At 44.3% G+C, this 25,755-nt stretch overlaps 1 protein-coding gene across 2 annotated transcripts in view; it reads right to left on the bottom strand.

Annotated features, from left to right (window-relative positions):
• The window catches only part of PKNOX2 (PBX/knotted 1 homeobox 2), an 83,516-nt gene that overhangs the window by 23,105 nt on the left and 34,656 nt on the right, over positions 1-25,755 (bottom strand). The window contains exons 2-5 of one of the 2 annotated variants that reach the window (XM_030505257.1): positions 12,909-13,060; positions 12,510-12,587; positions 8,659-8,717; positions 3,917-4,025 (exon numbers count right to left, since the gene is read on the bottom strand). In XM_030505257.1, coding sequence (XP_030361117.1) covers positions 3,917-4,000 — 84 coding nt within the window. In that variant the 5' untranslated portion in view covers positions 4,001-4,025; positions 8,659-8,717; positions 12,510-12,587; positions 12,909-13,060. The remainder of the gene's footprint in view (positions 1-3,916; positions 4,026-8,658; positions 8,718-12,509; positions 12,588-12,908; positions 13,061-25,755) is intronic. The other variant, XM_030505258.1, reaches the window with a different exon arrangement.

The following is a 25,755-nucleotide window of genomic DNA, read 5'->3' as shown; positions in this document are numbered from 1 at the left end:
AATAAAATAATCCCAAGTCAGTGGAAAATTAGGTGAGAAGATACTTGGATGTGAGTATTTGCAGCCAGATAGGGATGCTGGGCAGAGAGGAAGGCAAAAATGCAGCCAAAAATGGCTTTACAGGGAGCAGGTGGGGAAGGGAAAGCAGGAAAAAGGCAGCAGGCTTCTGGCTTGGGAGCGTGTGTGTTTTGGCAGTGGGAAAATAGGGAAATATGGGGGAAAAGGGGCTGGATTTGGGTAGGAAAGTTGCAGGCATTGAAAAAACCGCAGATGGGGATATGATGATGAGGATGAGGGTGAAGATGATGATGATTATTATTATAACTATTACTAGGAAATGGCCAAAAACAGATGCGGGGTGGGGAGAGGGGAATTAAAATAACATGTTAAAAAAAAAAAAAGTTACAAGAAGAACAAAAAAGAAAAAGTTTTAAAAAGATGGGGAAAAATACAAAAAAAAGACAAAAAAGTTAAAAATATGTAAAATAATACTGTAAAAATATGTAAAATAATCATGATTAAAATACGTAAAAATACGTGCAAATGTAAAAATGTAAGAAATGTGAAAAATTTTTAAAACTATATTTAGAAATACATTTCAGAATATGCAAAAAAATTAAAAAAAGGTAAAAATAGATTAAAAAATTTGTAAAGATTAAAAAAAACAGGTTAAAAAATCCTCATGATTTTGCAAAGCTCCTAGTAAAAAAGCAGAGATTTTTGAGACACTGTTGTTCAACAATGTGTATCACCTCTCAGTTATATTCCCTTTAGGATCATAGAACCACAGACTGGTTTGGGTTGGAAGGGACCTTAAGATCGTCCAGCTCCAACCCCCTGCCACGGGCAGGGACACCTTCCACTAGAGCAGGTTGCTCCAAGCCCCTGTGTCCAACCTGGCCTTGAACACTGCCAGGGATGGGGCAGCCACAGCTTCTCTGGGCACCCTGTGCCAGCGCCTCAGCACCCTCACAATAAAGAACTTCTTCCTTATATCCAACCTGAACTTCCCCTGTTTCAGTTTGAACCCATCACCCCTTGTCCTATCGCTCCAGTCCCTGATGAAGAGCCCCTCTCCAGCATCCTCGTAGCCCCCTTCAGACACTGGAAGCTGCTCTGAGGTCTCTTCTCCAGGCTGAACAGCCCCAATTTTCTCAGCCTGTCAATTTTAAAGCCTGATCTATATTATATTTCTGTTTTTTCCCTTCTTTAGGAATAAATCCTTTACTGGTGTTAGCAGCTCCTCACCAGGTGATGTGGGGGCTTCCTGCAGGTTTAAATGTGATAATCCCTTTTGCTTTAGGATTTTTTTGAAGTTAGAAGACTATGGACTCTCTAAGTCTAGACAGCAATGACAGTCAAGGTCTTCAGGGCAAGAAAACCTCCTCAATCAGCAATATTTACCCTATTCCTTAGCATTTCAGAGTGAAAACTTCATCGCACATGCTGAAAACAGTGGTTCTGAGCCCAAAAACATTCTGAGGACACAGGAGTTGGAGGGGGGGAGGGTTTGACGGATCCTACACAAAAATCAATATCTCCAGCCCAGTTTTCATCTGTGGCTTTTTTAGAAACAATATTTTTATCATTAAAAAGAAAATTCTATTTTTATATCATTTTATATCCATTTTTGTCCCTGAAAAGCACCTGGGGAGGGGAGCACAAAGCTGTTTTTATCACTTTCTGTGTTGAAACTGCTGAAAAATCAACATTTCCATCCAATTTTTATAAGTACGTTTATAGAATAAGTAAATAAGTAAATGTTTTTTTCTTTCTTTTTTTTTTTTTTTTTAAATTTTCCACTTTTGACCCTGATGTAACCACCTAAAAACCCCTTCTTTTGGGAGGGCAAATCAGCTTTCATCACCTTCCATGCTGAAAATGACTATTTTTAAACCAACCTCTTTTTGCTAACTCTGACAATGAAATGGCTCGAGACTTTTAGCTTTTCCTGTTCATTTATCATGGAAAATATGTGGATTTTATGCAGACTCTTTAATTTTCAACTGGTGGAGTTACTCAGTGAGAGCGATCATGCTCAGTATAAATGATGCTTTGTGTTACCCCCCCCCCCCTTTAGCAGAACCAGGTGATTATTAAAGCACTATTTTCCATCCAAAAGGCAGCTTTTCCCCTAACTTCTGCTTCATTTTTGCATGTTTCTGACAGTGAGGGACATTACTGTGCAGCCTCTGTAGTAAAATACTAATGCAAAGCTCTCCCAGACCCCTTTTTAAGCACTTTTCTCCCTAAAACTCTCCCCAAAACTCTCCCCTTGATAATGAGAAGTTGGTTGCAGCTCTAATAATCGGGGTTCTTTTATTTACCACTGACCCTCCCCATCTCTTCTCCATCTTTGGGGAGAGGAAATCTGTGCAATTTGCTTTTCCAAACCCTAGAAATCCCAAATTTTCACGCAAAAGGATCACAGCAGTGACAGCGTTGAGTCAAAACCAGCAACTCTTGGCTGCAGCTTTTCCTCCAAACTCACTTAAACTGAAAGAAAAACACTTGAGCAACCCCCAAGACATGGGGGAAAAAAGGAAGAATTTGGTCCATGATGCTCCTGAGAGTCCCTAAAATTCAATGTATTAGAAAGGGGGGCAGATAAGGGATAGGGATGAGGAAAGTAGAGGGGATGTCTCCATAGGATACTGCGGAAAATCTCAGCTATTTTAGTCCTTTAAATTGCCCATTAGGACTAAACTGGCGTCGTGGCTCCCCGCTGCGTGTTTCGACACGGAGAAGAGAAAAACACTGGGGAAAAAAAAGCCCTTCTCGGAGCAGAGAAGAGCAGCGAAGCGAGCAAATGATGACACCGAAGTTGGAGGAGCCATAAAAACCCCACCGAGGTGTCGTTTGTGAGAAGTGACCTTTTCCCACCAAAGGAGACGAGCGGAAAGGAGACCCGGGGGGGTGTAAAAGTCAATTTATTTATTTTAGCTTGCAGAGAACAGGCTTGATTTTGATGGTTTATTTCCTAAGAGGGGAGATTTTGGAGCTTTTGCGGCTGAGATATGTAGAAAATGGGGGGGGAACTCAACATTCCCCATAGGACCCACCCAAAAAGCTGCTTTGAATGTGGTGCCAATTCAGCGCTCAATCCAGATCATTCCCATTTGGTCAGTGTAGCTGGGAAAGTGGAAAAATAATGTGGATTTTTCCCCAGATAAAAACCTCAGGATGGGCCATCTCCAGGGGTAACGGGTTTAATCTTAAACAGGGAACTTCAGGTTAGATATAAGGAAGAAGTTCTTCCCTGTGAGGGTGCTGAGGCGCTGGCACAGGGTGCCCAGAGAAGCTGTGGCTGCCCCATCCCTGGCAGTGTTCAAGGCCAGGTTGGACACAGGGGCTTGGAGCAACCTGCTCTAGTGGAAGGTGTCCCTGCCCGTGGCAGGGGGTTGGAGCTGGATGAGCTTTAAGGTCCCTTCAACCCAAAACAGGCTGGGATTCTATGATTCTATGTAATCCAGCCTCAACACTCACATCCAGCCCACTGGGGTGCTCCAGTAGAGTTTCTCTTGGACAAAGTCCTCTTGTTATAATAACTCCATAATGATGCTTGGAGAAGTTATTTGACCTGTTAGAGCAACCACCATAAAAATTAATCAATTCTTCTTTTTTCATCCTTCCAGCTTATTAACCTGCTGGCTGCAAACATACTACTATGTTGCTTTTCCAAGAAGACCTCAAGACCCCAAAATAAGCCAGAAATGGGCAAAAACCACATATAGTTTGACCCAAACCCCTTCAATCTTGGAGACTGTGTTGGAGGGCGTTTAATTTTTGCCACTTTGAAATGAACATTTTGGGGTGAAATACTTTGTAATGGTCATTATTTAGGAAGGCAGGGTAATGAATGCAGGAAATGGGGGTCACTAGGGGTCTGCAGGAGGCCATGGGTGCTCACACTCACCTGTGGGGTGTCTTGGTACGGAGGAGGGGGCACTGTCTGGGTGGCCATCATCGTCAGAGCCGGTGCCGGGGAGACATGGTGCATCCTGGGTGGGAGTCACATCGAGAACCTGCAGGCAGGAGAAATGCTGCTGGATTAAAGGGGATCCCCCCTCTAAAGGAAAAAACAAAAGGATGAAAAGGAGAAGTGATGTTCCTCACACAAGCTCCACCACCCAGTCCCTAGAAGAAACCCTTCTTCTAGGTTCTTCTATGACCCTTATCATAATTTGATGATTATGAGAGATCTGTGGGTTTGGATAAGGAATGCATTGAGGGTGAAACAAAGAGGGTCACTGGCAAGGAGATCTTAGCTGGAGAGCAGCCAGGAAAGGGCAGAGCTCTTGGAGATGATGGCTGCGTGGATGCATGATGGATGTGATGGTGATGGAGATGATTGGTGAACATCATACTACATTTTTCCCCTTGTCAACCCTGGTGCACCCAGGGCATTTTCTTTATACCCCTTATGCCTATAACTGCAGTGCCTAAATGGGGATTTCCATCCCTTTTCCAGTTATTCCTCCTTTCTGGAAGTAGGAAGACAAGTCATAAATACAAAATTTTCCATTTTCTGAAATTACACATCAAAAAATCCCACCTAAATTATGTAACTCTTTGCCTATGGCCACCATGGAGTCACATCTTCAAGCACTGGATGCTCAATCCAGAAGGGACAGCGAGTATCTGATGCTGAGTTGACCAACCTAGTTGACTCCTACGTTGCATTGACCAATCCTATGGTGACTGAATGCAGAAGATGTGAAGAAAGAGGGTTCAAACCCTTGCTTGATTTGAACTAGGGAGCAAACTGTGATTTTGCACACCCTATATGGACATCCTTGAACTCAGGAGGCAGCCTGAGACATGTCACTCTCAACCTCTCTTGAAGTTGCTCTACTTTCTATAAATGCAGTTATTGGGGGTGGGTGGGGGGGGGGGGGGAGAAGGAACTAACTCTTTTTTAGCATCTTCAGGTCCCAAGGAGATGGGGGAAAAAGAGGGGCACCAGGAAGAGACAAATTTGTAGAGCAGCTCTTGGCTGGATGCTGTCCCCAAGGATAAACCTGGCACCAGACGTAACCAAAAAGCAGTTCCTGGCCCCAAAAAGCTGCCTTTCCTATTATTTCACTGCAGCTGAGGGGATGCTTCAGAAGAAAAGCCAATAATCTTGCTTAAATCCTCAAAAAACCTCAATCCTCTCCTGAGTTCTCTCTCACGCTCTGCATTGAGCCAACTCACAAAGCCACCTGGCAAAATCTCTCCAGAGCTTCCAAAAGTGTCTTTCTCCCTGCAGTGACTCATTTTTGTAAGAGAGCTTGAAGGGTTTGACCTACTGCGATGCCCATTGGTGCACCGGGTTCTCTGTTGGCTCTCATCTGGAGAAAAACCATGAAGAAATGCAAAAAGTTATGTAAGTCTTCTGACATTGTGATAGGATCTACCAAAAAATAGCATCAGCATTGCTTTTGCCATGAAACGGTGACATGCAGGAAGAAACGTTCTCACACAAGGCAGAGGAACAGGGATATTAAAAAGCTCAGTAAAAAACAAGGCACATTTGGGGTCTTCAGATCTATCTCCAGTTGTTTGAGGGAAGAGTTACAATATTCAGTTTTTCTCCATGAGTTCCACAGTTGTTTGGGGGAAGATTTGCAATATTCTGGACTTCTCCATGAGGCCTTGGGCTTTACAGGAACCACCAGGCACCAAGTGCACAAATGCACCATATCCATATGGAAAGCCAAGTGCTGTCTGCACAGGATGAGAGCCAACCACTCATTATTTTGCATGAATGAATGTCTTCCTTACATTTTCCTTGCACTAGTCTAACCCACGAATTGAGTATTAAGGGAGCACACCCAAAATCCTGGGTGTTGGGAAGGTAGACCAGGGTCTCTGCATGACACAGATCTTTTGCAGTGAGCAGGATATTGCATTGATGGGATTAAAATGATGATTTTTGTTGTTTCCCCAACAGCAAAATAGCAGGAAGCAGAATTATCTGCTCCTGAGTGAACTTGTGGAGTAAAATCTTTGGTGTCCAATGTCAAAACTTGGCTCACAGCTACAGGCACGTCCTCGAGGGGGAACACCAAGGGGAAAACCTCCCCACCAGAAATAGCTGCAGCTGGAGAAAAGCAGAATTTAGCACTGTAGCAGTCTAGACATCTCAGTGGGAAGCTAAGAAAAATAAGGGATTGCTATTTTGAGGAACAAAAAGTCCCACTTGGTATCTATTGTTCATGCCAGGATTGAGCCTACCTTCAGCAGACGGCAATTGATTGTGGGGTGTGAGCTTTTTGGTCGAACATATTCCCAGAAGGTGGCAGTCCAGAGCCCAATTTAATTGCCAAATATCATCTGAGCTGCTACAATCAAGGCTTTATGGGCGTTGATTTGTTTGGAGAATTAGACTTATATCCAAATGTAAGGAAAAAAAAGGGGATAAAATGAGAGACAGCTGTTGCCAATAGCAGTATATTTATTTGGGGGGGAAACAAATGCACTCGGGTGCTGTAAATATCCTGGGAAGCGCCTGGCACCCGCAGGAAAAGCCGGACGGGTATTCCACGCGGGAGCCCCTGGCCATGAATCTCTGGATAACTGTGCAAATCTGTCAGCCCTGTGGATTTATTACCAGCCAAATGCAGGGAAGGGTCTAAAGCTGCTATTTCATGCATTAATCCTTTCTTATTTTTTATATGTTTTATGCATTAATGGTCTCTTTCTTTCCACACTCCCCCCCCCCCCAAATCAATTTAGCTGCATGAGCTCTTGACCATAGGCATCCAGATGACGAAAGGAGAAGAGCACCACCAAACCCTGCCAACCCCTTGCAGATCAGCTTGAGGCAGTGACCAAATCTTGGGCAAAGAGTGAATTTTGGGGGAGTGGGTGTCACCAAGGACAGGAATTGCATCCAATTCCCAGGGTGTTTGCACAGAGGAAAGAAATGGTGAGCAATAAAGCCCATAAAGGCTCTTTCATTTCCGGAAGCGTTTTTGGCAACGACCTGAGATCAAAGCATCCTAAATTTCCTTATGAAATAAAATTATTTCACCTATCACTGAAATATTGCCATTAAGTTGGAAATATATTTCCTGAAGAGTGTGTGTCTACCTGAAAGACTCTCAGATTTATAGGCTGTGCTTTTTTTTGCCAGCAATATATTACATGCTCTTTCAAATAAAAATAATTAAAGGCTAAGTGGAGAGTTGGGGGTTTTTTTCAGCATGGTCACTGATGCCTTAAAACATTTCAAAAATCAGAGTCCACAACACCCCAGGTGAGTGTGACCTCCTTGATTAATAAAACAGCTGAAAAACCATATTAGAAGTAGGGCTGAATGCAGAAAACCCCACATTGTTGGAGTCCACATTGTCATTTTTAGTACATAATATTCATATTAGCTTTGCAAGGTGCAACTCTTGTTTCCAAATCAATGGGGATCATTTTTTCTAGCTCATTCAGCAGTTTCTTCCCTGCAGCAAAACATGCAATTGATAATGGAGGATTCAACATGAGAAATCAGAAAATCAGTTTTTCAGGCATTTCCTCTTCTCTACCCAAAGTTTCAAAGTTATTAGAGATACTCGAGGATGTCTTCCATCCATGGGAAGGTATGTGTCTCTATTAAGGGAATTCTGCCTTTTCTAAAGGGTATTTTGAAGAGAGGCTGCTTTGGGATTTGCACTGACGCTGTGTTAGCCGTGCTCCCTCCACAGCAGGCTCTTCACAGAGGGCTTTTGCATGCTGGCGTTTATGATATATACATTCATCTAAGTTGAAATGAAGAAATACAGCTGAGGGGGAAAGGATGGGCACCTCCAGAGGACTATACATCTCGGTCTGAACTGCCAGTGAGGACAGGTTCACCCTTGGCAGGTGATGCTGAGTCTTCACTAGACATAAAGTGAATCAAGAGCGACCCTCTTGCTCTTGAATGTCTCATTTCCATCCACCAACCTTCAAACTTTTGCTTGTTTTTACCTAAATTCACTTGTGAGGCTGAAAGCTGAACTCCAGGTTCTCACAAGCAATAACCCTGTTATGCGACCACCTCATTAAAAATTAACCAAATACTGTTAAATGGTTGAAAATGGGGAAGAATCCCAGTTTCCAAGACATCACCCATTCTTGGCCATGCCTCATGGTCAAGGTTGCTTCCAATCAGGCTCATGTGATGCCTCATTTGAGGATTCTGGGAGACTCTGTGCAAGAAATACCACTGTACCACCAAATATAATTCATGGTTTTTAAGAATATTTGGTAGCCAAATTTCCTCTATCCAAACCCAGGAGGTTTTTTGCATTGGGAGCATCCTTTGCTCTCGCCCAAGATGCTGGTTCCCTAAATGCTGACCCTTGAACCCTTCCCAGCATCCTGCTATCAAGTTATTTCCCAGTAAAAAAGGATGAAATGAGCCTGCGCTTCTGCTACAACCACAGGCTAAAGCAGATGGAGATTGGAAACTTCTGCAGGGTAAACCCTGGGCCAGAGCAACCCTCTTTCCTATTTTTTCTCCTAAAAAAAGTTCTTGGTCAATGCATAAACATCTCCCTTGGGTGCAGGGTGAAAACAGCATTTATTTCTTTAACATCTGCATTTATTAATTTAGTATTTTAAAGCCCTCCTCCCAGCTTCAGCTCCAGAGAAAGGGGGGACCTGCTACTGTGAATGTCTTATGAGAACAACAATTACCGCTAAACATTTCTCTTCTCTCCGAAGATCCCCATCCCTAAAAGGCTCCAGGGATATCTCTGCAACATAAACAGGAGAATAAAACCTGCAAGAGCCAGTCAGAGCTTTAGTAGACAAGGTTAATGTACCTTGAACAGCAGCATTAAACAACTTTGTTCTTTAAGTGGAGAGCTGAAATACCTACATACAGTGTTATTTTTATAGAGGAAGACCATTAAAGCACCTTCCAAAACAAACTGGTGCAGCGAAACATCAAAGAAGCTTCTTCAAAGTAACCTGAAAATACTTGCATTTTGTGCAATCCAGCCCCTGGCCCAAAGAAAGTTCCCAGAAGAGCAAATTGTGAATCTTTTCAGAGGGCAAAGCAAAAAGCTTTGAAGTGAAACCTAGCTGAGGAACCCAAAAAATGTGCAAACTTCCTCTTGTCCAGGAAAAGTTTCTGATTGCCTTGAGAGGGACTGCAAAAAATTAGTTTTCCAACAGTTATTTGCTGCAAGCAATGAACTGTGAATAATTTATGATCAAAATCTTGCCTGATGCTTTCAAACCTTGCCTTGTGCTTTTCATTTTCCATCCCAACCTGCTAATCCCTTGAGAGAGGAACCTCCGAGCACCCACATTTCCATCATCAAACATCAAATCTCAATCCCTCTGAAGTCCTGCAATGGGAAGGTCCCATCCCCAAGGTCCCAGCCAGGTTCAGAGGAGCTTCTTGGAGAATGAAGAAAATGATAGTAAATAAACACGATGAGTTTTGGAGAGATGGGCGGGCAGAAGCAGCTTAGGTATGGGTCTAAGATGAATGAGGTGCTGGGAAAATGGGAGATTCGTGGGTTTTACACATCTTCTATCCCACCAGCAAAGGCGATGTCACAACTGTTGCTTTGAGGATGGGCAGCCAAAGAAGGATCATACTCAAAACCAGTCTTGCTCAGCAAAAATTAAACCATCAGCCAAATTTTTCCAACCCAAACTGACCACTGCAGTCCAACTTCTCAGCCAGCTCAAGTATCACAAAGTGCAAATCAGACCAACACCAGTGCAAAACCCACCTGCAACCTCAAAGTAGGCATTGAGATTGATGATTGCAGCAAAGATCCCACCACAAACTTCACAATGACTCTTTGCAACCGTTGCTGCAGCCCATAAACACCTCATGGGCAACACTGCAATTTGTAATAATGCCTTTTTGGGGTGTTTATTTTGCAAATTAAAGTCCATAGGCTTCACTATGCCAATCTCCAGCACTGCCAAAGTCATTGCGCTGGATAAACACAAATAGAAACCTGGTTTTGGGTGGCCTTGAAGGGCTTGGTCTAAATGGAAACCTGGGGTTTGGTGGGCTCACAGAAATTGGGCTAACCCAACTGCAGAAACACAGGCAAGATGTGCATGGAAGCATGCAAAGATTTTCCCACCCATGGGAAAGCCCAGAAAACAGAGCAATGCTGCAGTACACCTAATAAAACCCTCTCCTCCCTTAAATCTGCCTCGTTTCTTGCTATATCCTGCTATCACACTTGCAAATTTTCCCTTTGGGAGAGGGAAAGAAATCCCTCTGGAGCCGGCTGTTTTCCTCTTTCCCATATGGCAGATAAATCAGAGCTCTCGACTTGCTGAGTTTCTGCTTCACATCCCTCTCTTGCAGCTCTCCGGCTCCTCCTGGTCTTACCTCACCCCTGAATTTCCTTTGAAAATGCAAAATTCCCAAGAAGAAATTACTCTACAAACCAGAAGACAAAAATCAGGTTTTCCTTGAGGCCTGCCAGGCTTCCTGGTATTGGCAGAGGGTTGTTCCCATCCAAGCCCTGAGCCAAGAAGCCAAAGATTGCGATGTGAGCCGCTAGATTAATTGCCTCAATTTAAACATGTTTCATTTGCCCATTTGAAAGCAATTTTTTGCCGTATTTCCAGCTTCCATGACAAAAGAGAGGTTTGAGACGTGACACAGTGATTTATACAAGCTCCAGCAAGCTAGGGAGTTACAGATAGTTCTGAGCTCCTTTAATTACACTTAATTACACTGTCTTCTCCATTTACTCTGAATGGTAGACCCTAAGATATGTTCAGCCTGGTCTTAACTCAACACAATGAGGCAACTGGAGACAAAAAAGGACTGGGGAGTGTTTATGGGGTGAGGCAGATGTGCCAAATGTTCTTGCAACTTTGCAGTGACAAAAGGTACAGCCTAGCCTCAGAGGTGCATCTCTGTGGAGATAAGGACTTCAGGAGGAGAAAAGCTGAAACAGGTTTGTGCCTGGAAAATGGGAGGACCCATTTACGATGTGGAAAATGCCAAGAGGAACCAGGTTATTTCTTAGAAGCTGTCTTCAGGATAGATAATTTCTAATATTAACCACTCAGAGCAATGCCAACCTTCTGTTCCAAAAGGCAATTCGGTGGACATCCATCATCACATCTTTCTGTGCCTTTAGTGGGAGGCATCTGGGCTTTGTTTGCACAATTTGCTGAATGGGTTGAGTTTGATCTTCTTGCTGGATATGATTCCCAAGCCAGGCTGCACTTGTGTCCTCCACAGACACATGCTCGTGTTCTCCACAGGCTCCAGTTTCCTCCAAGGGGAACAACTCAACATGACCAAAGTACAACACAGGGCACCAAGCCCTTCCACACATGCACCAGGCAGCTCACATCAAAATACTGACTTAAAAGAGGGCGCCAAGGCAGGCAGGATCTCCCCAAAACAGGTCCCTGTGGTGGCTCCAAAGCCCCACAAACCCACCAGAGAAGTCTTTTCAAAGTGAACCCAGCCTCTACCCTGAGTACAAAGGGGGCAAAACCAGCCTAATGAGAAATTCAGCTGCTTCATCACATCCTTAATCCTGAGGTTTTTGGCCAAGGGAAGGTCACAGGCAAGAATCAGGGCTGAAAGGGCAGCCTGGGGGAAATAGTTCTGCAAGAATCTTGCTATTGAGGCTCTTCTGCATTGTGGACCAAATGAAGCTCTTGGGTTTTCCCCTGAGATGCACCTGCCCTAAGTATTCCCAGTTTAGGAAGAAGCCAGGGACTTTTTGAGGATATGGAAGGTGGAAAATCCATTTTCAGTGACCAAAGATTTCTTTTTGCTCCTTTAGGAGGGAAATTGCAGCCAACGGGGTTTTATTTTCTTTGTCACCTGCTGGGTGCCTACAGTTTTGGCACAGATCAAGACATTTGTCACTCTGTCAAGCCCTAATTTTAGCCATTGGGGTTGACTAAAGGACTATGAGACCCTTGGTTTTATGTAGATCTTATTTTAAGCTCTGTGTTTCAGTTATTTTTAGCAGGTGACCATTTCTCCACATCCTACTGATGTGCCAAAAGTTTACAGTGATAACAGCCCATATTTCAGGGTATTTTTACAAAAATATATCTGTGTTTTCCTCCAGGCTGGCTATGGCTTGTAGGGCTCTTAACAACATGTTATCAACACTCGAGATTTAAATCAAGACTCCCTACACAGCATAGTGTAATTCTCCCACTAAATGCTTACTGCATTTAGGGAAGGCATGATATAATTCAGGTGTATCAGAAAAGAGCAGAAATTCCCCCAAATAAAGCCCCATGGAGGTCAGGACTCACCACTTCCTGCTCGATTAATATATTAAATTGCTTTTAGCCAGGCATTAAAATAGGCTTCCCAGGGAAGAGGAGGAATCCCTGTCCCTGGAACTGTTCAAAACACTTGTTGATGAGGCCCTTAGTGACATGGTTTAGTGGTGGCCTTGGAAGTCCTGGGGTAAAGGTGTGGACTAGATGATCTTAAAGCTCTTTTCCAACCTGGTTGATTCTGTGATTCTACGATTCTATATATAAAATTGCCAAATAAATATAAAATAAAGCAGTCTTACTGTTTGGGGGGTGCTCAGGGAGCTGCAAATGTCCTCCTGTCGCCCGAAAAATGAGATCTTCTGGGTAGGGATCACAACCTGGCAAAGCAAAGGATGAAATATTCAAGTATTGAGAGAAATGATGAAATGAGAAGGTGAAATATTAAGCAGAGGATGCAGCTTTCTGCACTAGGGATGGTCTTTTGGCGGTGGCAGCAAAACCATGGAGGGCAATGTACTTTTTTTGAAGGATAGTGGGGAAAATAGGGGGAATCAAGGAAAACATGGATGGGAATATCCCCTTGGAGGTGAAGGCAGATGAAGATGGCTGAGCTAGATCAGACCCCAGGGTTTTGCCTGGGCAGGTTTGAACATCTCCAAGGCAGGATAACTAATAAATTAGATTTTTAGAGGTCGAACCAAGATGGGTCCAGAAAACAGAGGTGTGCTTGTGTCCAGTCTATCCGCAAAGGATGAAGGGCGATGTGGTCCCGTCCTGTCCTTTTCTGTTCCTGGGGGGTGGTGAATCCCCGGCACGGGATCTCTCTGAGGGTTAGAGGTACAATCCGGGTCTGAAAAGGAGAGAAAAGGGAAAAAGTAATGAAACAGCATTGCCATTGGCTGTACCCTGATTCCACACCAGCTGTTGCTATCCCCCTGGTTAGTTATCATCTTCACTTGAGTGTAAATGTGCTTTTATACTCGAGCTCAGATGGTGCAAATTAGGGAAAAGCCAGTAAGTCAAAACCAAGGGAGCTCCCAGCTGTTATTTAGTAAGAAAAGTCCACACAGATGTTAGAGATGATGGTGCTTCTGCCAAGGATCTGGCTTTACAGAGGCTGAGGTTGAGATTTAAGCAGATACAGTGTTAAAATGAAGATGGGCTGAGCAAGGATCAGCACAGCCGTGGGGGTGTTTTGTGTTTGACTGAAAAAAAATGAATGAAAGAGAGAAAATTCCACAGACCTCTGAACACACATTACTTCTGGTGAGCCCCACAGATCTCCAATATCCATCTAATAAACTGTTCAGCTGTAGCTGAACCCAGGACACTTCCATGTACATCATCTACAGATATTACCTCTATGTTACGTGATAAACATCACCTGAGATCTCTGATATATGTCTATCTACTTTGATATATATCACCTGGTAGAGAGCTCCTCAGATCTTTAAAATATGTCTGATATGTGTCCCTTGATACACACAATCTCTGTGATGCTCCTCAGATCTTCAGTATACATCTGATACATCTGCCTTCATACAAATCACCTCTAGACAGCTCCTCACCAATATACATCTGACATATACATCCCTGATATATGTCACCTGTCTGGAGCTCCCCAAATCTCCATTATATATCTGATACATCCAGCATGAATACATCACCTCAAGAGAGCTCCTCAGATCTTCAATATACATCCAATATATCTACCTTGATATATATAACGTGGTACAGAGCTCCTCAGATTGATTATATATGTCTGGCATATATAAATATATATGATCTGCTGAGCTGCTCAGATTCAAATGTGCATCTGATATATGCATCTCCAGATACACATCACCTCCAGAGAGCTCCTCAGATCTTCAATATACATGTGATATGTCTACCATGACACATACCACCCCCAGAGAGCTCCTCAGACCTCCAAGGCATACCTGAAGGATGCATCTCTGATATACATCACCTGCAGAGAGCTACACCTAGGTGTATGGGAGATCCATGAGAACCATTTTCCCTGGTTTTAACTCCACCCCAAACCCCTTGCAATAATAACACTAGCATTTCTTGGTGCCCTCCCAGCCTGCATCCATCGTTGCAACCAGGAGTATGGGTCCAAAAGACAGAGGTATATGAGGAAGCTTGTAAAGGAAGAGCCATTTCTGGAAACCTGGACATCCCTGAGGCCATTGCCCAAGGAGAGATATGAAAGCAAGTGGGTGATTTCAGGGCAAAATAGGGCAGAAACCCCCAAACATGGAAAACTTGATGAAAGGGGCGAAAGGTCAAGGTACCTCTTGACTTCTTGGGCAAGCATACGTCCTGCGAAGAGGTTTAGAGACCTAATCTGGGATACACTAAATGCTCAGGAGGGGCTTGAGTCCAGAACTCTTCCACTGCAACAGCAGCTGAAATATGCAGCATATTTAGGATCAATAACAAAAAACACTCATGGGCTTGTCTCTTGGAGGATCTTGCACAGGCTGACACCAAATACATATTTAGGACCTGGGATTTCATTTGCACTGGATTTGTCCTGACAACGTGATGAAAAAGCTCATGATTTGCAGCAGTCCTTTGTAAAGACTTTACCGTCCTGTGGGAAAGACTATAGTCATCTGGGCTCATCGTGTGAACAGAGCATCAGGACTGGAGGAAAAGGAACAGATAAATTAGGCTCTGCCAGTGCCAGAAGAGCTCTTACACTGATTTTTATCCTTGGAGGTCATCAGGGCTGAGGTCTTAGACGCTGCATGCATGTAGGACAAAAGTACAGGCTTGTGCAGCTTTTGCACAAAAGATGCCATTTTTGTCCCCATCACAAAGAGCACCACAAGCCAACCCCACCAGGGACATCTCCCTGAACACTCTTGCAGAGCGATAGAAGTCTTTTTGAGCCAGCACAGACTTCCAGTGACTTCAAAAGGCATCCTTTGAAGTTTAGCAGAGGCCTTTGAAGTCCTCCAGATGCAAAAGGGAAAGGAGGAGATGCCTTCTTCAAGATGCTCCACTGCGGGCGACGCAAGCCAGCAAGATACACGGTGTCCCAGGCACTTGTGGTTACATGGAGCAGCTGCCCCAGGGTCATAAATGAGACACCATTTATGAAAAGCCATCAAACCCTCCAAATGTCCTAATTGATCCCCAAAATGCCCTAAATCCTCATCTACTTGACCTGAATAACACCCAACGGCACAGATAGGAACCTCAGCCTGTATCCAGATTGAAAAAAGCCAAGGGCATCCCTGTTAATAAAGATTTAATTAAGTGTAAGGGAATGCTAATAGAGCTGGTGTTTAGCAAAACAAAATCCAGGATTTTTGAAAAAAGGCTAGGATTTTAAACCAAGAATGCTTTTCCCACCATGTCACCTTGTTTCCAACATGAGCAGATGATGTTTCCAACCTCATCATCTCAATGCTGTCTAATTGTGTTTATTTTTTAAACAAATTTAATGCCAGCTCCTCTGACTTAAGTGGCAACCACAAATGGTGACATCCCCAATAACACTGCTGGGTTTTGCTGAATTATCTTTATACCCCACACTACATCCAGGAGCAAGCTGCAGTGGCCCTAAATTCTACACCCATGGGACAACCCAAGAAACCCTGTGCACAGGAGGAGTAGGAGACATGCAGAAATGAAAGCTCAAGTTTCAGTTTAACTCTTTAAGGAGTTCCAGGGGAGGTTTAGGTTGGATATTAGGAACAATTTCTTCCCTGAAAGGCAGGTCAGGCATTGGAACAGGCTGCCAAGGGCACTGGTGGAATCACCATCCTTGGAAGTGTCCACAAACTCTATAGGCAAGGCCCTTAGTGACATGGTTTAGTGGTGGTCCTGGCAGTGCTGGGGAATGGTTGGACTTGATGATCTTTAAGGACTTGGTTGATTCTGTAATTCTATGACCACAACTCTCCAAGCACTCTGGCTGCCATCTGCAATGAGGACTGTTGCAATGAACACCTTGGATTTGTTGGGGTTTTCCCAACTTCTGTAGCATCTCCAACCTCTGAGTAAGGGCTGGAGCTGGATATTGGGGATGCTCAAAGATGCAAAAAGCAATATAGCATTTTCACCCTCCTACCTCCCCAGTCCCTCCAGTGATGCACTAACCCTATTCTTGCTTAGAGAGGGTGAAAAGCATTCCAGTATCTGAAGGGGGCCTACAAGGATGCCAGAGAGGGACTCTTCATCAGGGACTGTAGTAACAGGACAAGGGGTGATGAGTTTAATCTTAAACAGGAGAAGTTCAGGTTAGATATAAAGAAGAAGCTCTTCCCTGTGAGGGTGCTGAGGTGCTGGCACAGGCTGCCCAGAGAAGCTGTGGCTGCCCCATCCCTGGCAGTGTTCAAGGCCAGGCTGGACAAAGCCTTGGGTGACATGGTCTAGTGTGAGGCGTCCCTGCCCATGGCAGGGGATTGGAACTAGATGGTCTTAAGGTCCTTTCAACCCAAACCAATCTGTGATTCTATGATTCTACAAAAAGATCAAAGACATTCCCATACACACAAAATATTTCTGTATTCCAGGAAAAGCAAAGCTGTTTTGCTGCAAAACATGGTCCAGGAGAGATGGTGGAGCCCTGCTACAGGCAATTTGCATTATCCAAAGGGAGCACGTATGGAAAGATCGGACACTCCTCCCCTTCCCTGGATGCACACATGTGAACACATCTGGACCCAGGGAACAAAAGCAGCCTCGCTACGCTGCACCGATAAATAATGGAAAGTCAAAGTGCCCCGTGGAAGCAGCACCACACTGCTCAGCCTCAGGCAAGACCACGGCAGATTTGGTACCCATGAGGTCTGGAACAGTGGGATTAATAACACATCAATTTTAATGCAGGGTGGGTTATGGGGATTTTTTCTTCCTTTTTCTTTTTTTTTTTTTTCTGCTTCACAAACAGCAAAGTGAATGTTTGAGCATCTCGGCGGGGGGTTAATGAGGACTCTGATTAGTTATTCAGATTTGCCGATGCTGCCTCCATCCATCCTCAGATGGGGGAATAATGGGAAAGGGTTTGCAGAAGAAGCTTTTAAAGACGACCGGCTTGGCTTTCACAGCTCAGTTTCAGGGAGCTTATGCTGCAGTGGTCCCCAAAACTGAAATCTTTTGGGGAGGAGAAGCACATTTTCTGATCATTTGGGGGGGATGTGAAAAGCTGCTCTGTGTTGGGCCGCACTAAGGGGAAAATAGTTGGATTTGTGGTTTTTTTCTACGTGAAAAACAAATTCTTGGGTGCTTCTAATGAAATCTGTGTGCAATTATGGTCAGAGGTACATGACCAAAAATGATAAATGCATTGATGAACGGTGGCAAGGATGCACAGATGCAAGGATGAACAAATACATGGATACAAAGACGCATGGATGAACAGCTGCATGTATGCATGGATGCAAGGACAGAAGGAAGGATGGACCATCCCATAAGCCACCACTGGGCTGCAAAACTTCAACATCTTCCACTGCTGCAGTATTTCACTCAGCATCCTGTAAAAGTCTAATAGAGTGTTTTATGCCCTTGCGCAAAAGCAAGGAGCTCACTTCATTGCTCCTTTTCCCAGGAATATTTGAAGCAGGTTGAGTTCACCCACTGCTGATGTATTTGGGGGTGTATTTCTAGATTTAGGCTTTTGTTCTTCACCTGCAGGTATCCAAATCTTCATACTGGCAGGTATCCAACATGATGCTGCAAAAAAGCTGAAAGGATGGAGCCAGACCGGCATTTCGTGGCACTGCAAAGGAGCTCTCAAAAAGACATGGCAGTATTTTAGCATTCACTTGAGGATTCATTACCCCTTCATCAAGAAAAAATACTTTAAGGATGGACCGGGTGGTGCAGCACTCCCTCAATGGTGAATTCATCCCAGCAATGAACATCAGCACTTTATTTCTAGTTAGGCCTAGAGACTCAGTTGCTTTGAGCATCAGCTCAGTTCAATGGGGACTTGGGGGATAACTCCCTGGTATTCCCATCATTCCCCACAAGGCCTGCCAGGATCTCAAAAGAAAGACGAACTGGAGTTATCCATTGCATTTTGCAAACGCTGGGGCTCTCCATCCCCAACAGGCTCTTTTCCCTGGGAACACCTCCCATATGCTTCCTCAACAGCGCATTAATTGTTCTGAATTAACAGCTCCTGCTAGAGGAGCAAACAAGCAATTTGCAGCCTTAAGATAACGCCCAACTTATCTCAAGTGATTTAAGTTGGGTTTGCTGTGAGGGGAAATCTTGCCTGTCTGGTTGGGAATGCACCCCTCGAAGCTTGGCTAAAATCACACCCTCAAAATATTCAAGGTGGATAGATTTTAAATTGGCATTTTCACCACTTTAATTCCTTTCTAATACCACCCAAGGTGTGAGATTCAAGAAGGAAAGTCCACCCCTATCTCCCTACCCTTACACACGCAATTTCAAGGGGAACCAACAGTGAAAGGGCTCTACAGAAATGCTATTTCTCCTACAGGAATGCATAAATGCTTTGGAACTGCAAGTAAAGTTTTCTACAGTTACAATCAAGTGCCTGCTGCCAGATCAACTGGAAACACCTCTTGCCACCCCAGTCAAGGTTAAGTTGGGACCCAATGTCCATTGACCCCCAACAGCTTTCCAAAAGCATCAAGGCTGGGTCCCAACAGATGACCAGTGTTGTGGATGGAGTCATGGTCCTCCAGCAAGGTCTTCTGCTGAAGTCAGGACAGTTTGTCTCTGTTTTACAGGGGAAAAGGGTTTAATCGTGCCATGAAGATATTAAGAAGGGACATCAAAATGCAATGATGCATCCTTCAATGATGGGAGGCACCTCCAAAATGCAGGTCCCACATTGGAAGCCATGAGCAGCCATGGATCCCCACGGCCAAGCCTCACTACCTGACAACCTCCTGGCGCATGTATAAAGTAACAGGAGAAGCGATAAATCACTTTGGCACCTTCCCTGGGTATGGCAGCCCTCGATAAAAGACCAAGATTCAAGGGATGCAGCCTGGCACCACACAATTCCCAGCGCACCCTGCTACGCAGATTAGTCCTTCTTGATGGAGAATTACAATTAGGGCTCGGTCTTAAGGAGATATCAGCAATCAGATATCTTATCAAACGCCACCTCAATTATTCAAATAATCCGTGGCTCTTAGATTTGGGTGCTGTTTAGGGAAAGCGGTCCGATTAATGTGCTGACACTTCCCCATCACGTCCAACACCCTCAACTTCATGTCTGATTACGGAATTTGCATTCAATTTAATTTTTTTTCTTCCATCTGGAGTAAATGAATAATCTGAGTACCTACCCCAGCCTTAATTACATTTGTTAAATTAAAAACCCGGGATGTGAGAAATTTAAATGCACGGCGCTCCGCGGCCAGACAAACCTTCACGTTCAACCTGCCAGCTCCTGTTCCAATTCCTCTTCCTTCCCCACAGCCAGGCATCAAAGAAATTACAACTAGAAAACAAAAATTCTTTCTAAACCACAAAACAATAGATGATCTTTTGACATTTCCAGCGCTGTTTGCAGGGGAATGAGATAAAATGTAATAAATTCATATACTTCTGTGTGTTTCTTGGCTCCAGCAGCTAAAATTTCCATCTCTTTATGCAGGAGTCCTGGGGAGCAGAAATCCTTGATAATGCCAAACAATTCGACACTTTATTTTCTCTACTCTGCACCACGCAAAACACAGGCTTCGAGCTGCCAGCTGCTGGGAATGAAACCAGATGCCACATCCCTTTTCCATATGGAAACAGAAATCGCCCCATCTCGGGGCGTGCATGTGTTCCTCCTGGTCACAGCCCTCCGTGACCTTGGGGCTGCTACTGGCATGAGAGCCTCTTCCCAATAGCAACACCAACATATTTCAATGGTGCAACTGTCATTTTTTACACATTTTTACACTGAAGCTGGTTCAGGCCAGAACCTGGTACCACCAGCCCTGGAGAACAGCAGGGAAGATTTGCCCCGAACCACCAAATTCCCTAATTTCAATATTAAAAGATAAGCAGAGGAGTGGAAATAAAACCACTGGACTTGACCTTTTTAATATAAATTGCTTTGCAGTTTATATTAAACTTATATTAAAGCTTGCTCAATTCCCCTTCTTTTGGAGAAGATGAAGCTTAAAAGGCTGGAATTAATAGCTGGACTCAAGGTGGTGGTGGAGAAAATAGTTTTTCCCTTTGCCCCAAGTGTGCTCGCTACTCAGGTGACATTTCTGCACTCCAGGGAAGCTGGATTGGACTCCCCACCCCCCAAAAATCAGCTTGGATGGGTGTATCACAGCATCCCCCCCCAGCAGAGCAGCAGGATTTGGCCATCAGAGAAATCCCCTCCAAGCTGAAGGCCCGGATGCCGTCTGATGGACACGGCTGTTTCTCATCCTTTCTGGCTTTCTTCTGCTTTGTTTTGAGTTAACAGTTATGGTGCTGGAGGAGGAAACATCATGTTTTAGCAATGAGGTCCCCAGCGAGGCTGTTTAAAAATTAATTAGTGCCATGAACGTATTAGTGATGAATAGTAATTTTAGCTTTTGTATCTACTTCTACACCATCGTTACTACATCTTTTCTATGCTCCTGCCAGCCAACAAGGACCTAATGTGGAGCATACCAGAAAAATTGTTGCCTGTGTCTCCTGGAAATACCCCATTCAACAACAAACACACACACCAATGTGTTTTCTGTGGAGCTTTCAGATAAATTAAGGTTGTATTTGCTGAGCTGGCTGGAAGGTAGGAACCTGCTCTGCTCATGGAGCAGGTTCCCATCATCCCAAAACTGCAGATGTCCAAGTTTGAGCCTGGCTAGATGCGCCATGGATCTGACACAAGGTGGGTGTTGTGGTATGGAGGGGGATGTGGGTGCTAGCTTCATCCGAGATGGAGGACAGAGGTCCTCCTTCCATGGATCCATTGGATTCCCCAACCTCAAGGATGGGGAAACTTCAAGGATAGAGATCCCTCATCCCCAAAGATTGAGATCCTTGGAGAACCTCTTAAATGCAAGTACAGGGATCCCCTCAACCTTGAGGATGCAGATCCCCAAAACCCAAGGACCCTCACAACTCTAAGGGTGGAGATTCACCAGCCTCCAAGGATGGAGATCTCCCAACCCAAGAATGGAGCCCTTCCAAGGAGAGAGATATCCCCTCCAGCCATGAGGATGGAGATCTCCCCAGAAACTAAAGATGGAGACCCCACCTTCCCAATCCCAAGGAGGGTAATCACCCCTGGGACCTTGGTACCTGGATTCCTCACCCCACACTGCAATGGGCAGGACCTGGGGGCATCATCCTGGTCTGGTGATGCCCCCCAACCTCCAAATTGCAACTCTAAATGAGCCACCATCCTGTTCTGAAGCAGCAGGGACCAAGGAGCCTCGCTGCATCAGCTGCCTTCAGGTGGATGGCGAAGCTGCAGGGAATTTGCAGGGACATCTGGAATATATTCATTTTATGGCATGTTTCATATCACAGACAGGTACTTTGAAGCAGTTAAGTAGTAGCAGGGCAGCACGTCCCCATGGGTGGGCTGCGGTTTGTGCTTTCAGCCCGAGCTGCCCCAGCATGACAAAGGGGCTGGAGAGACGGAGCTGACGTTTTCCAAACACAGTCTTGTGCCTCTGGGGGCAAATCCAGTGAGAAATTCCAACCCAAAAGGCCAAGAAAAGAAATAATTAAATAAAGAAAAAAACCAACCCCCATGTCTAAGTGATGTTGATCCCCACATCAGGCTCTTAACAGTCCCATCACAAATTGTAAATGACTCAGATAAATTAAATGGCTTAGCAGCTGCGAGGAAAGGCCCTTCTGAAGATTCATTTGTTTCACAGCAAAGAAATTAGTCGGGAATTTAAAATCTTTTCCAGCAGCTTGATGCTGACACCCTGCCAAAGACCACATGTTGCTGCTCATGCAGCCCCGGGATGCAGCTGGTCCCTGCTAGGAAAAGTCCTCCCAGAGCATCCAGAAGCAATGAAGAGGTGTGAAAATGGGAAGATTTGACCCAAAACACCACCATGGTGAGGGAAAGCCAGTGGCTGAGCTGCAATTAAAGAAACAAAAAGAGTAATGTTACTTTTACTGCATTAAAGTAACATGGAGATGGGCCAGAGCAGAGGAAGAAGTTGGGGTTGCACCCCTGGGTGCAGTCAGATGCAGTGATTTTCCCATGGGTTCAGTGAGACACAGTGATTTACCCCTGGGTGCAGTAAGATGCAGCGATTTACCTGATGGCTCCCCACAAAGGATGGCAAATCCCCAACATTCCTGCTTTCCTAATGCTTCCTGGTAGGGAAACACCAGGACCAAGCTGCGCTCACTGCAGATGCCCTCGCTCTGATGTTAATACATGAAATTAACGTGTTAAACCTCCCTGTATTCAGAGGCTTTTCTGCTCCCCACCCACATCCCTTTTAGCTCATGAAAAATTGAGGGCTTTTTTATCACCTTCAGACACTATTTTGCAGGTAGCAGCATCTCAAACCCCCTTTTAGTGGAAGTTCAGAGGTATAAAAGATGCAAAACACCCCTAAATTATTCACACAGCATTCCAATCAAAGCCCTGTTATGGGATAAAAAGAAGGATCTGGAGACAGAGCCCTGGGATGACTCCTCGTCTCTGTCTAATAGAAAAACCCTTCTTGTATTTACTGGGGAGAAGGGGATGGGCAAGAGGATAAAATAAAAAGGTTTCCCCTATGGAAAAAGGGCTGGAGAGCAAGGAAATACAAGGAGCATCCGCTCTTCAGGTGCAATCAACCGGAGCAACCCAGTTGCATTTGCCTTGTGGCAACACTGAAGCTTTCCAAAACTTTTGCAGGGCCAGAGGAGCAAAATTAAAGTGGGGCACGGGAAGAGAAATTGCAAACCAAGAAATCCCACCTTGCCAAGAAGGGATAGAAGGAACCAAAAAGGTAAAAAATTAATAAGAAACTCAGACTTGATTTTGCATTTCAAATACAGGAGGTTTTCAGTAAGGAAAAAACCTGGAAGACCTTTTTTCTTCCAGTTTCTCTTCTCTGTTTTGCTTCTTGCTGTTTCACTGACCGTACAGGTGCTCCCGAGCTGGGATTTCCATTTCTCTGGCTCCTCACTGGGGCAAAACCCCAACAACCCAGTGCAAAAAGAACCCAACAGCCAACCAAAAATAAACCACAATTCCCCCCCAAAAGTAGGACACCAAGTGCCTGCTCATTCCAAACTCAGCTTGATGCTCACTAATTACCCGATAATAGTATTTATATGCTGCTGGCAGACTTGGAAATGCAGCTCCTAATAACCAAGGTCCACATCAATATTAATGTCCCGGCTTGACTCTCGATACCCGACGAGAGACAAAGAAACATCACAGCAAAGTGAAAAGAGGGGCAGAAAATGAATTTTTAAAGTATTTTCCTGTGTTTGGCAAGAAGGGAGTGCTTGAGATTAAATGATGGGGTCCCCCCTTGGCATGTATCAGCAATAAAAGTGAATATAAACTCTAAGCTCCCATCTCAGGCACAGACTCTTCCAGTAACAGAAAATTTTTCACCATCCATAAGCCCTTCCCAAAGTTGGAGTTTCTCCATAGGAAGGAGCAGGCTGGAAAAACTCCTTATGGGAATAGATTTCCAAAATTCGGGGCTTTCCCCTTTCCTCAGTTACTGCACGACAACTGGCTTCAAATATTCATCCATGTAAACTTCAGTCAACTTTAAGTTGCTCATGCCAAAATCCAGCTTTTGGGTTGGCTCAGCAAGAAATGCTGCTGGAAATCACCTCCTGAGAAGCATTTGATGCTTCAAACCTTGTGCAAAGAGGGAATCACCCCCCTCAAAATTCACCAATATTGTATCATGAATATTTGCAGTAATGTGGCTATGCAGAGCCTGATGTGGGTTGCAAATGTGTCCCAGGACCACCCCATAATTCCATTAAAAACCTCTTTTCTCCATAATTTCTATGCAGAGACACTTGGCACACCAGGAGCATTTAGGCTGAGTTTAAATGGAGTTAATAAACTATTAATAGCCTGCAGTAAGGCTGTGATAGATTTGAGCTGCATGTGATCGGTGCGCCTCGGTACAAGGTGCTATTACTGATGCCTGTGCTCATGAGAAAAATCACAGAGGTCTTCCATGAAAAATGCAGCTCCAGGAAATCTGATGTTTCTCATGGAAAGATGAGTATTCTCAGGATTTTTTTTTCCATCAGAATGAAATCTGGCCATTTGAAATGAAGTGTGGATGTGGAGTGCTGGTAACCTGCACTGTCGACCCATTAATTCATGTTGATTAATATTCAAAGAAAATGAATGGAAGCCATAAAGTTCAAGTCCAGAAACTCACCATTAGGATGTTCCCAGATCTTTTGGTACTTCCATTTCCATGGAAGTTGAGAATTTACCTATTTTTAGTCAAATTCCAAGCAAGAAAAAGGCAAATTCTGAAAAGATCTTAGAATCATAGAATGGTTAGAAAAGACCTTAAGATCATCTATGCTATGGGGGGGTTTGGAAATAGAAAAAAAATCTTGAAATCCTGAAAATAGATGTCCTGCTTCCCCAACAAACTGTGGTTAGGAAGCATTTACTGACACAGATTTATTTGAGCAGCTGTTAAAAACCAGCAATGAGTAATGCATTGACCGTTCAGAGAAGAGCCAACCTTGCATTGATGACAACATCAATGAGAAACACCTTGACCCTTCAAAGAAAACCCAACCCTGCTTTGATGACTCCAATCGGCAACAAATAACATGTTGACCCTTCAAAGAGCCAACCCTGCACTAATTACTGCAACGGCAATGAGTAATGTGTTGACCCTTCAGAGAAGAGCCAACCTTGTGTTGATGACTACACTATGTAGAAGCAGGACTCAAGCCAAATGTCTGAAGACTGTCCTAAAAATCAAATGTTTCTATAAAGTGACTTCAGATATTGCAAGAAATCCCCAGAAAGAGACCTATTTATAACCTCATTTGGCAATTTGGGCTGGAAAGAGCACTCTGTAATTGTAGCCTGGCCATGAATTCTGGTCAAACTTGAGAAGATCTTTCTAAAGGGCCATTGAGTAACCCAGTGGAAATGGCAATTTTTCAAACAGAAATCTTCTCAAAGCTTAAATCACCTCTTCATTAAATATTTCTTAGTTCTAACTTGTGGAAAGAGGCCATGAGGCCTATTCCAAGAGGAGCCATCTATGAGAAGTCAGAAGGTAGAAATGAGCCTTTCCAGGGAAGAAAAAAATGGATTTCCACTCAAGAGATGCTGACTGGCATCACTGGAAGACCCCAAACCAAACCCTAAAAATGGAGTTTTCTTGTCTTTCTTTACTGGGATGATGGAATCATGAGAAGAAGCAAAAGCTTCTTCCAACTTTTCTGGCTGTAGGCGCTCATCACCTTTTGGGCATTGACAAATGCCATTTCTCCAACCAAACCCACGTCAACCAACACGAAGATCCTTCCCCACCAACTTCCAACCATGACGAGTGAAAAGGGAGTGCCTTGCTTCAACCCTTCACCTGGACCAGAGAAAGCATCCAAATCCCCACTATATGCAAATCCCTCCTT

The sequence above is a fragment of the Strigops habroptila genome, chromosome 17 (assembly GCF_004027225.2).
Source record: "Strigops habroptila isolate Jane chromosome 17, bStrHab1.2.pri, whole genome shotgun sequence".
Lineage (NCBI taxonomy): Eukaryota > Metazoa > Chordata > Aves > Psittaciformes > Psittacidae > Strigops > Strigops habroptila.
The sequence above is the reverse complement of the archived record's forward strand: the minus strand, read 5'-3'. Positions and strand labels throughout refer to the sequence as shown.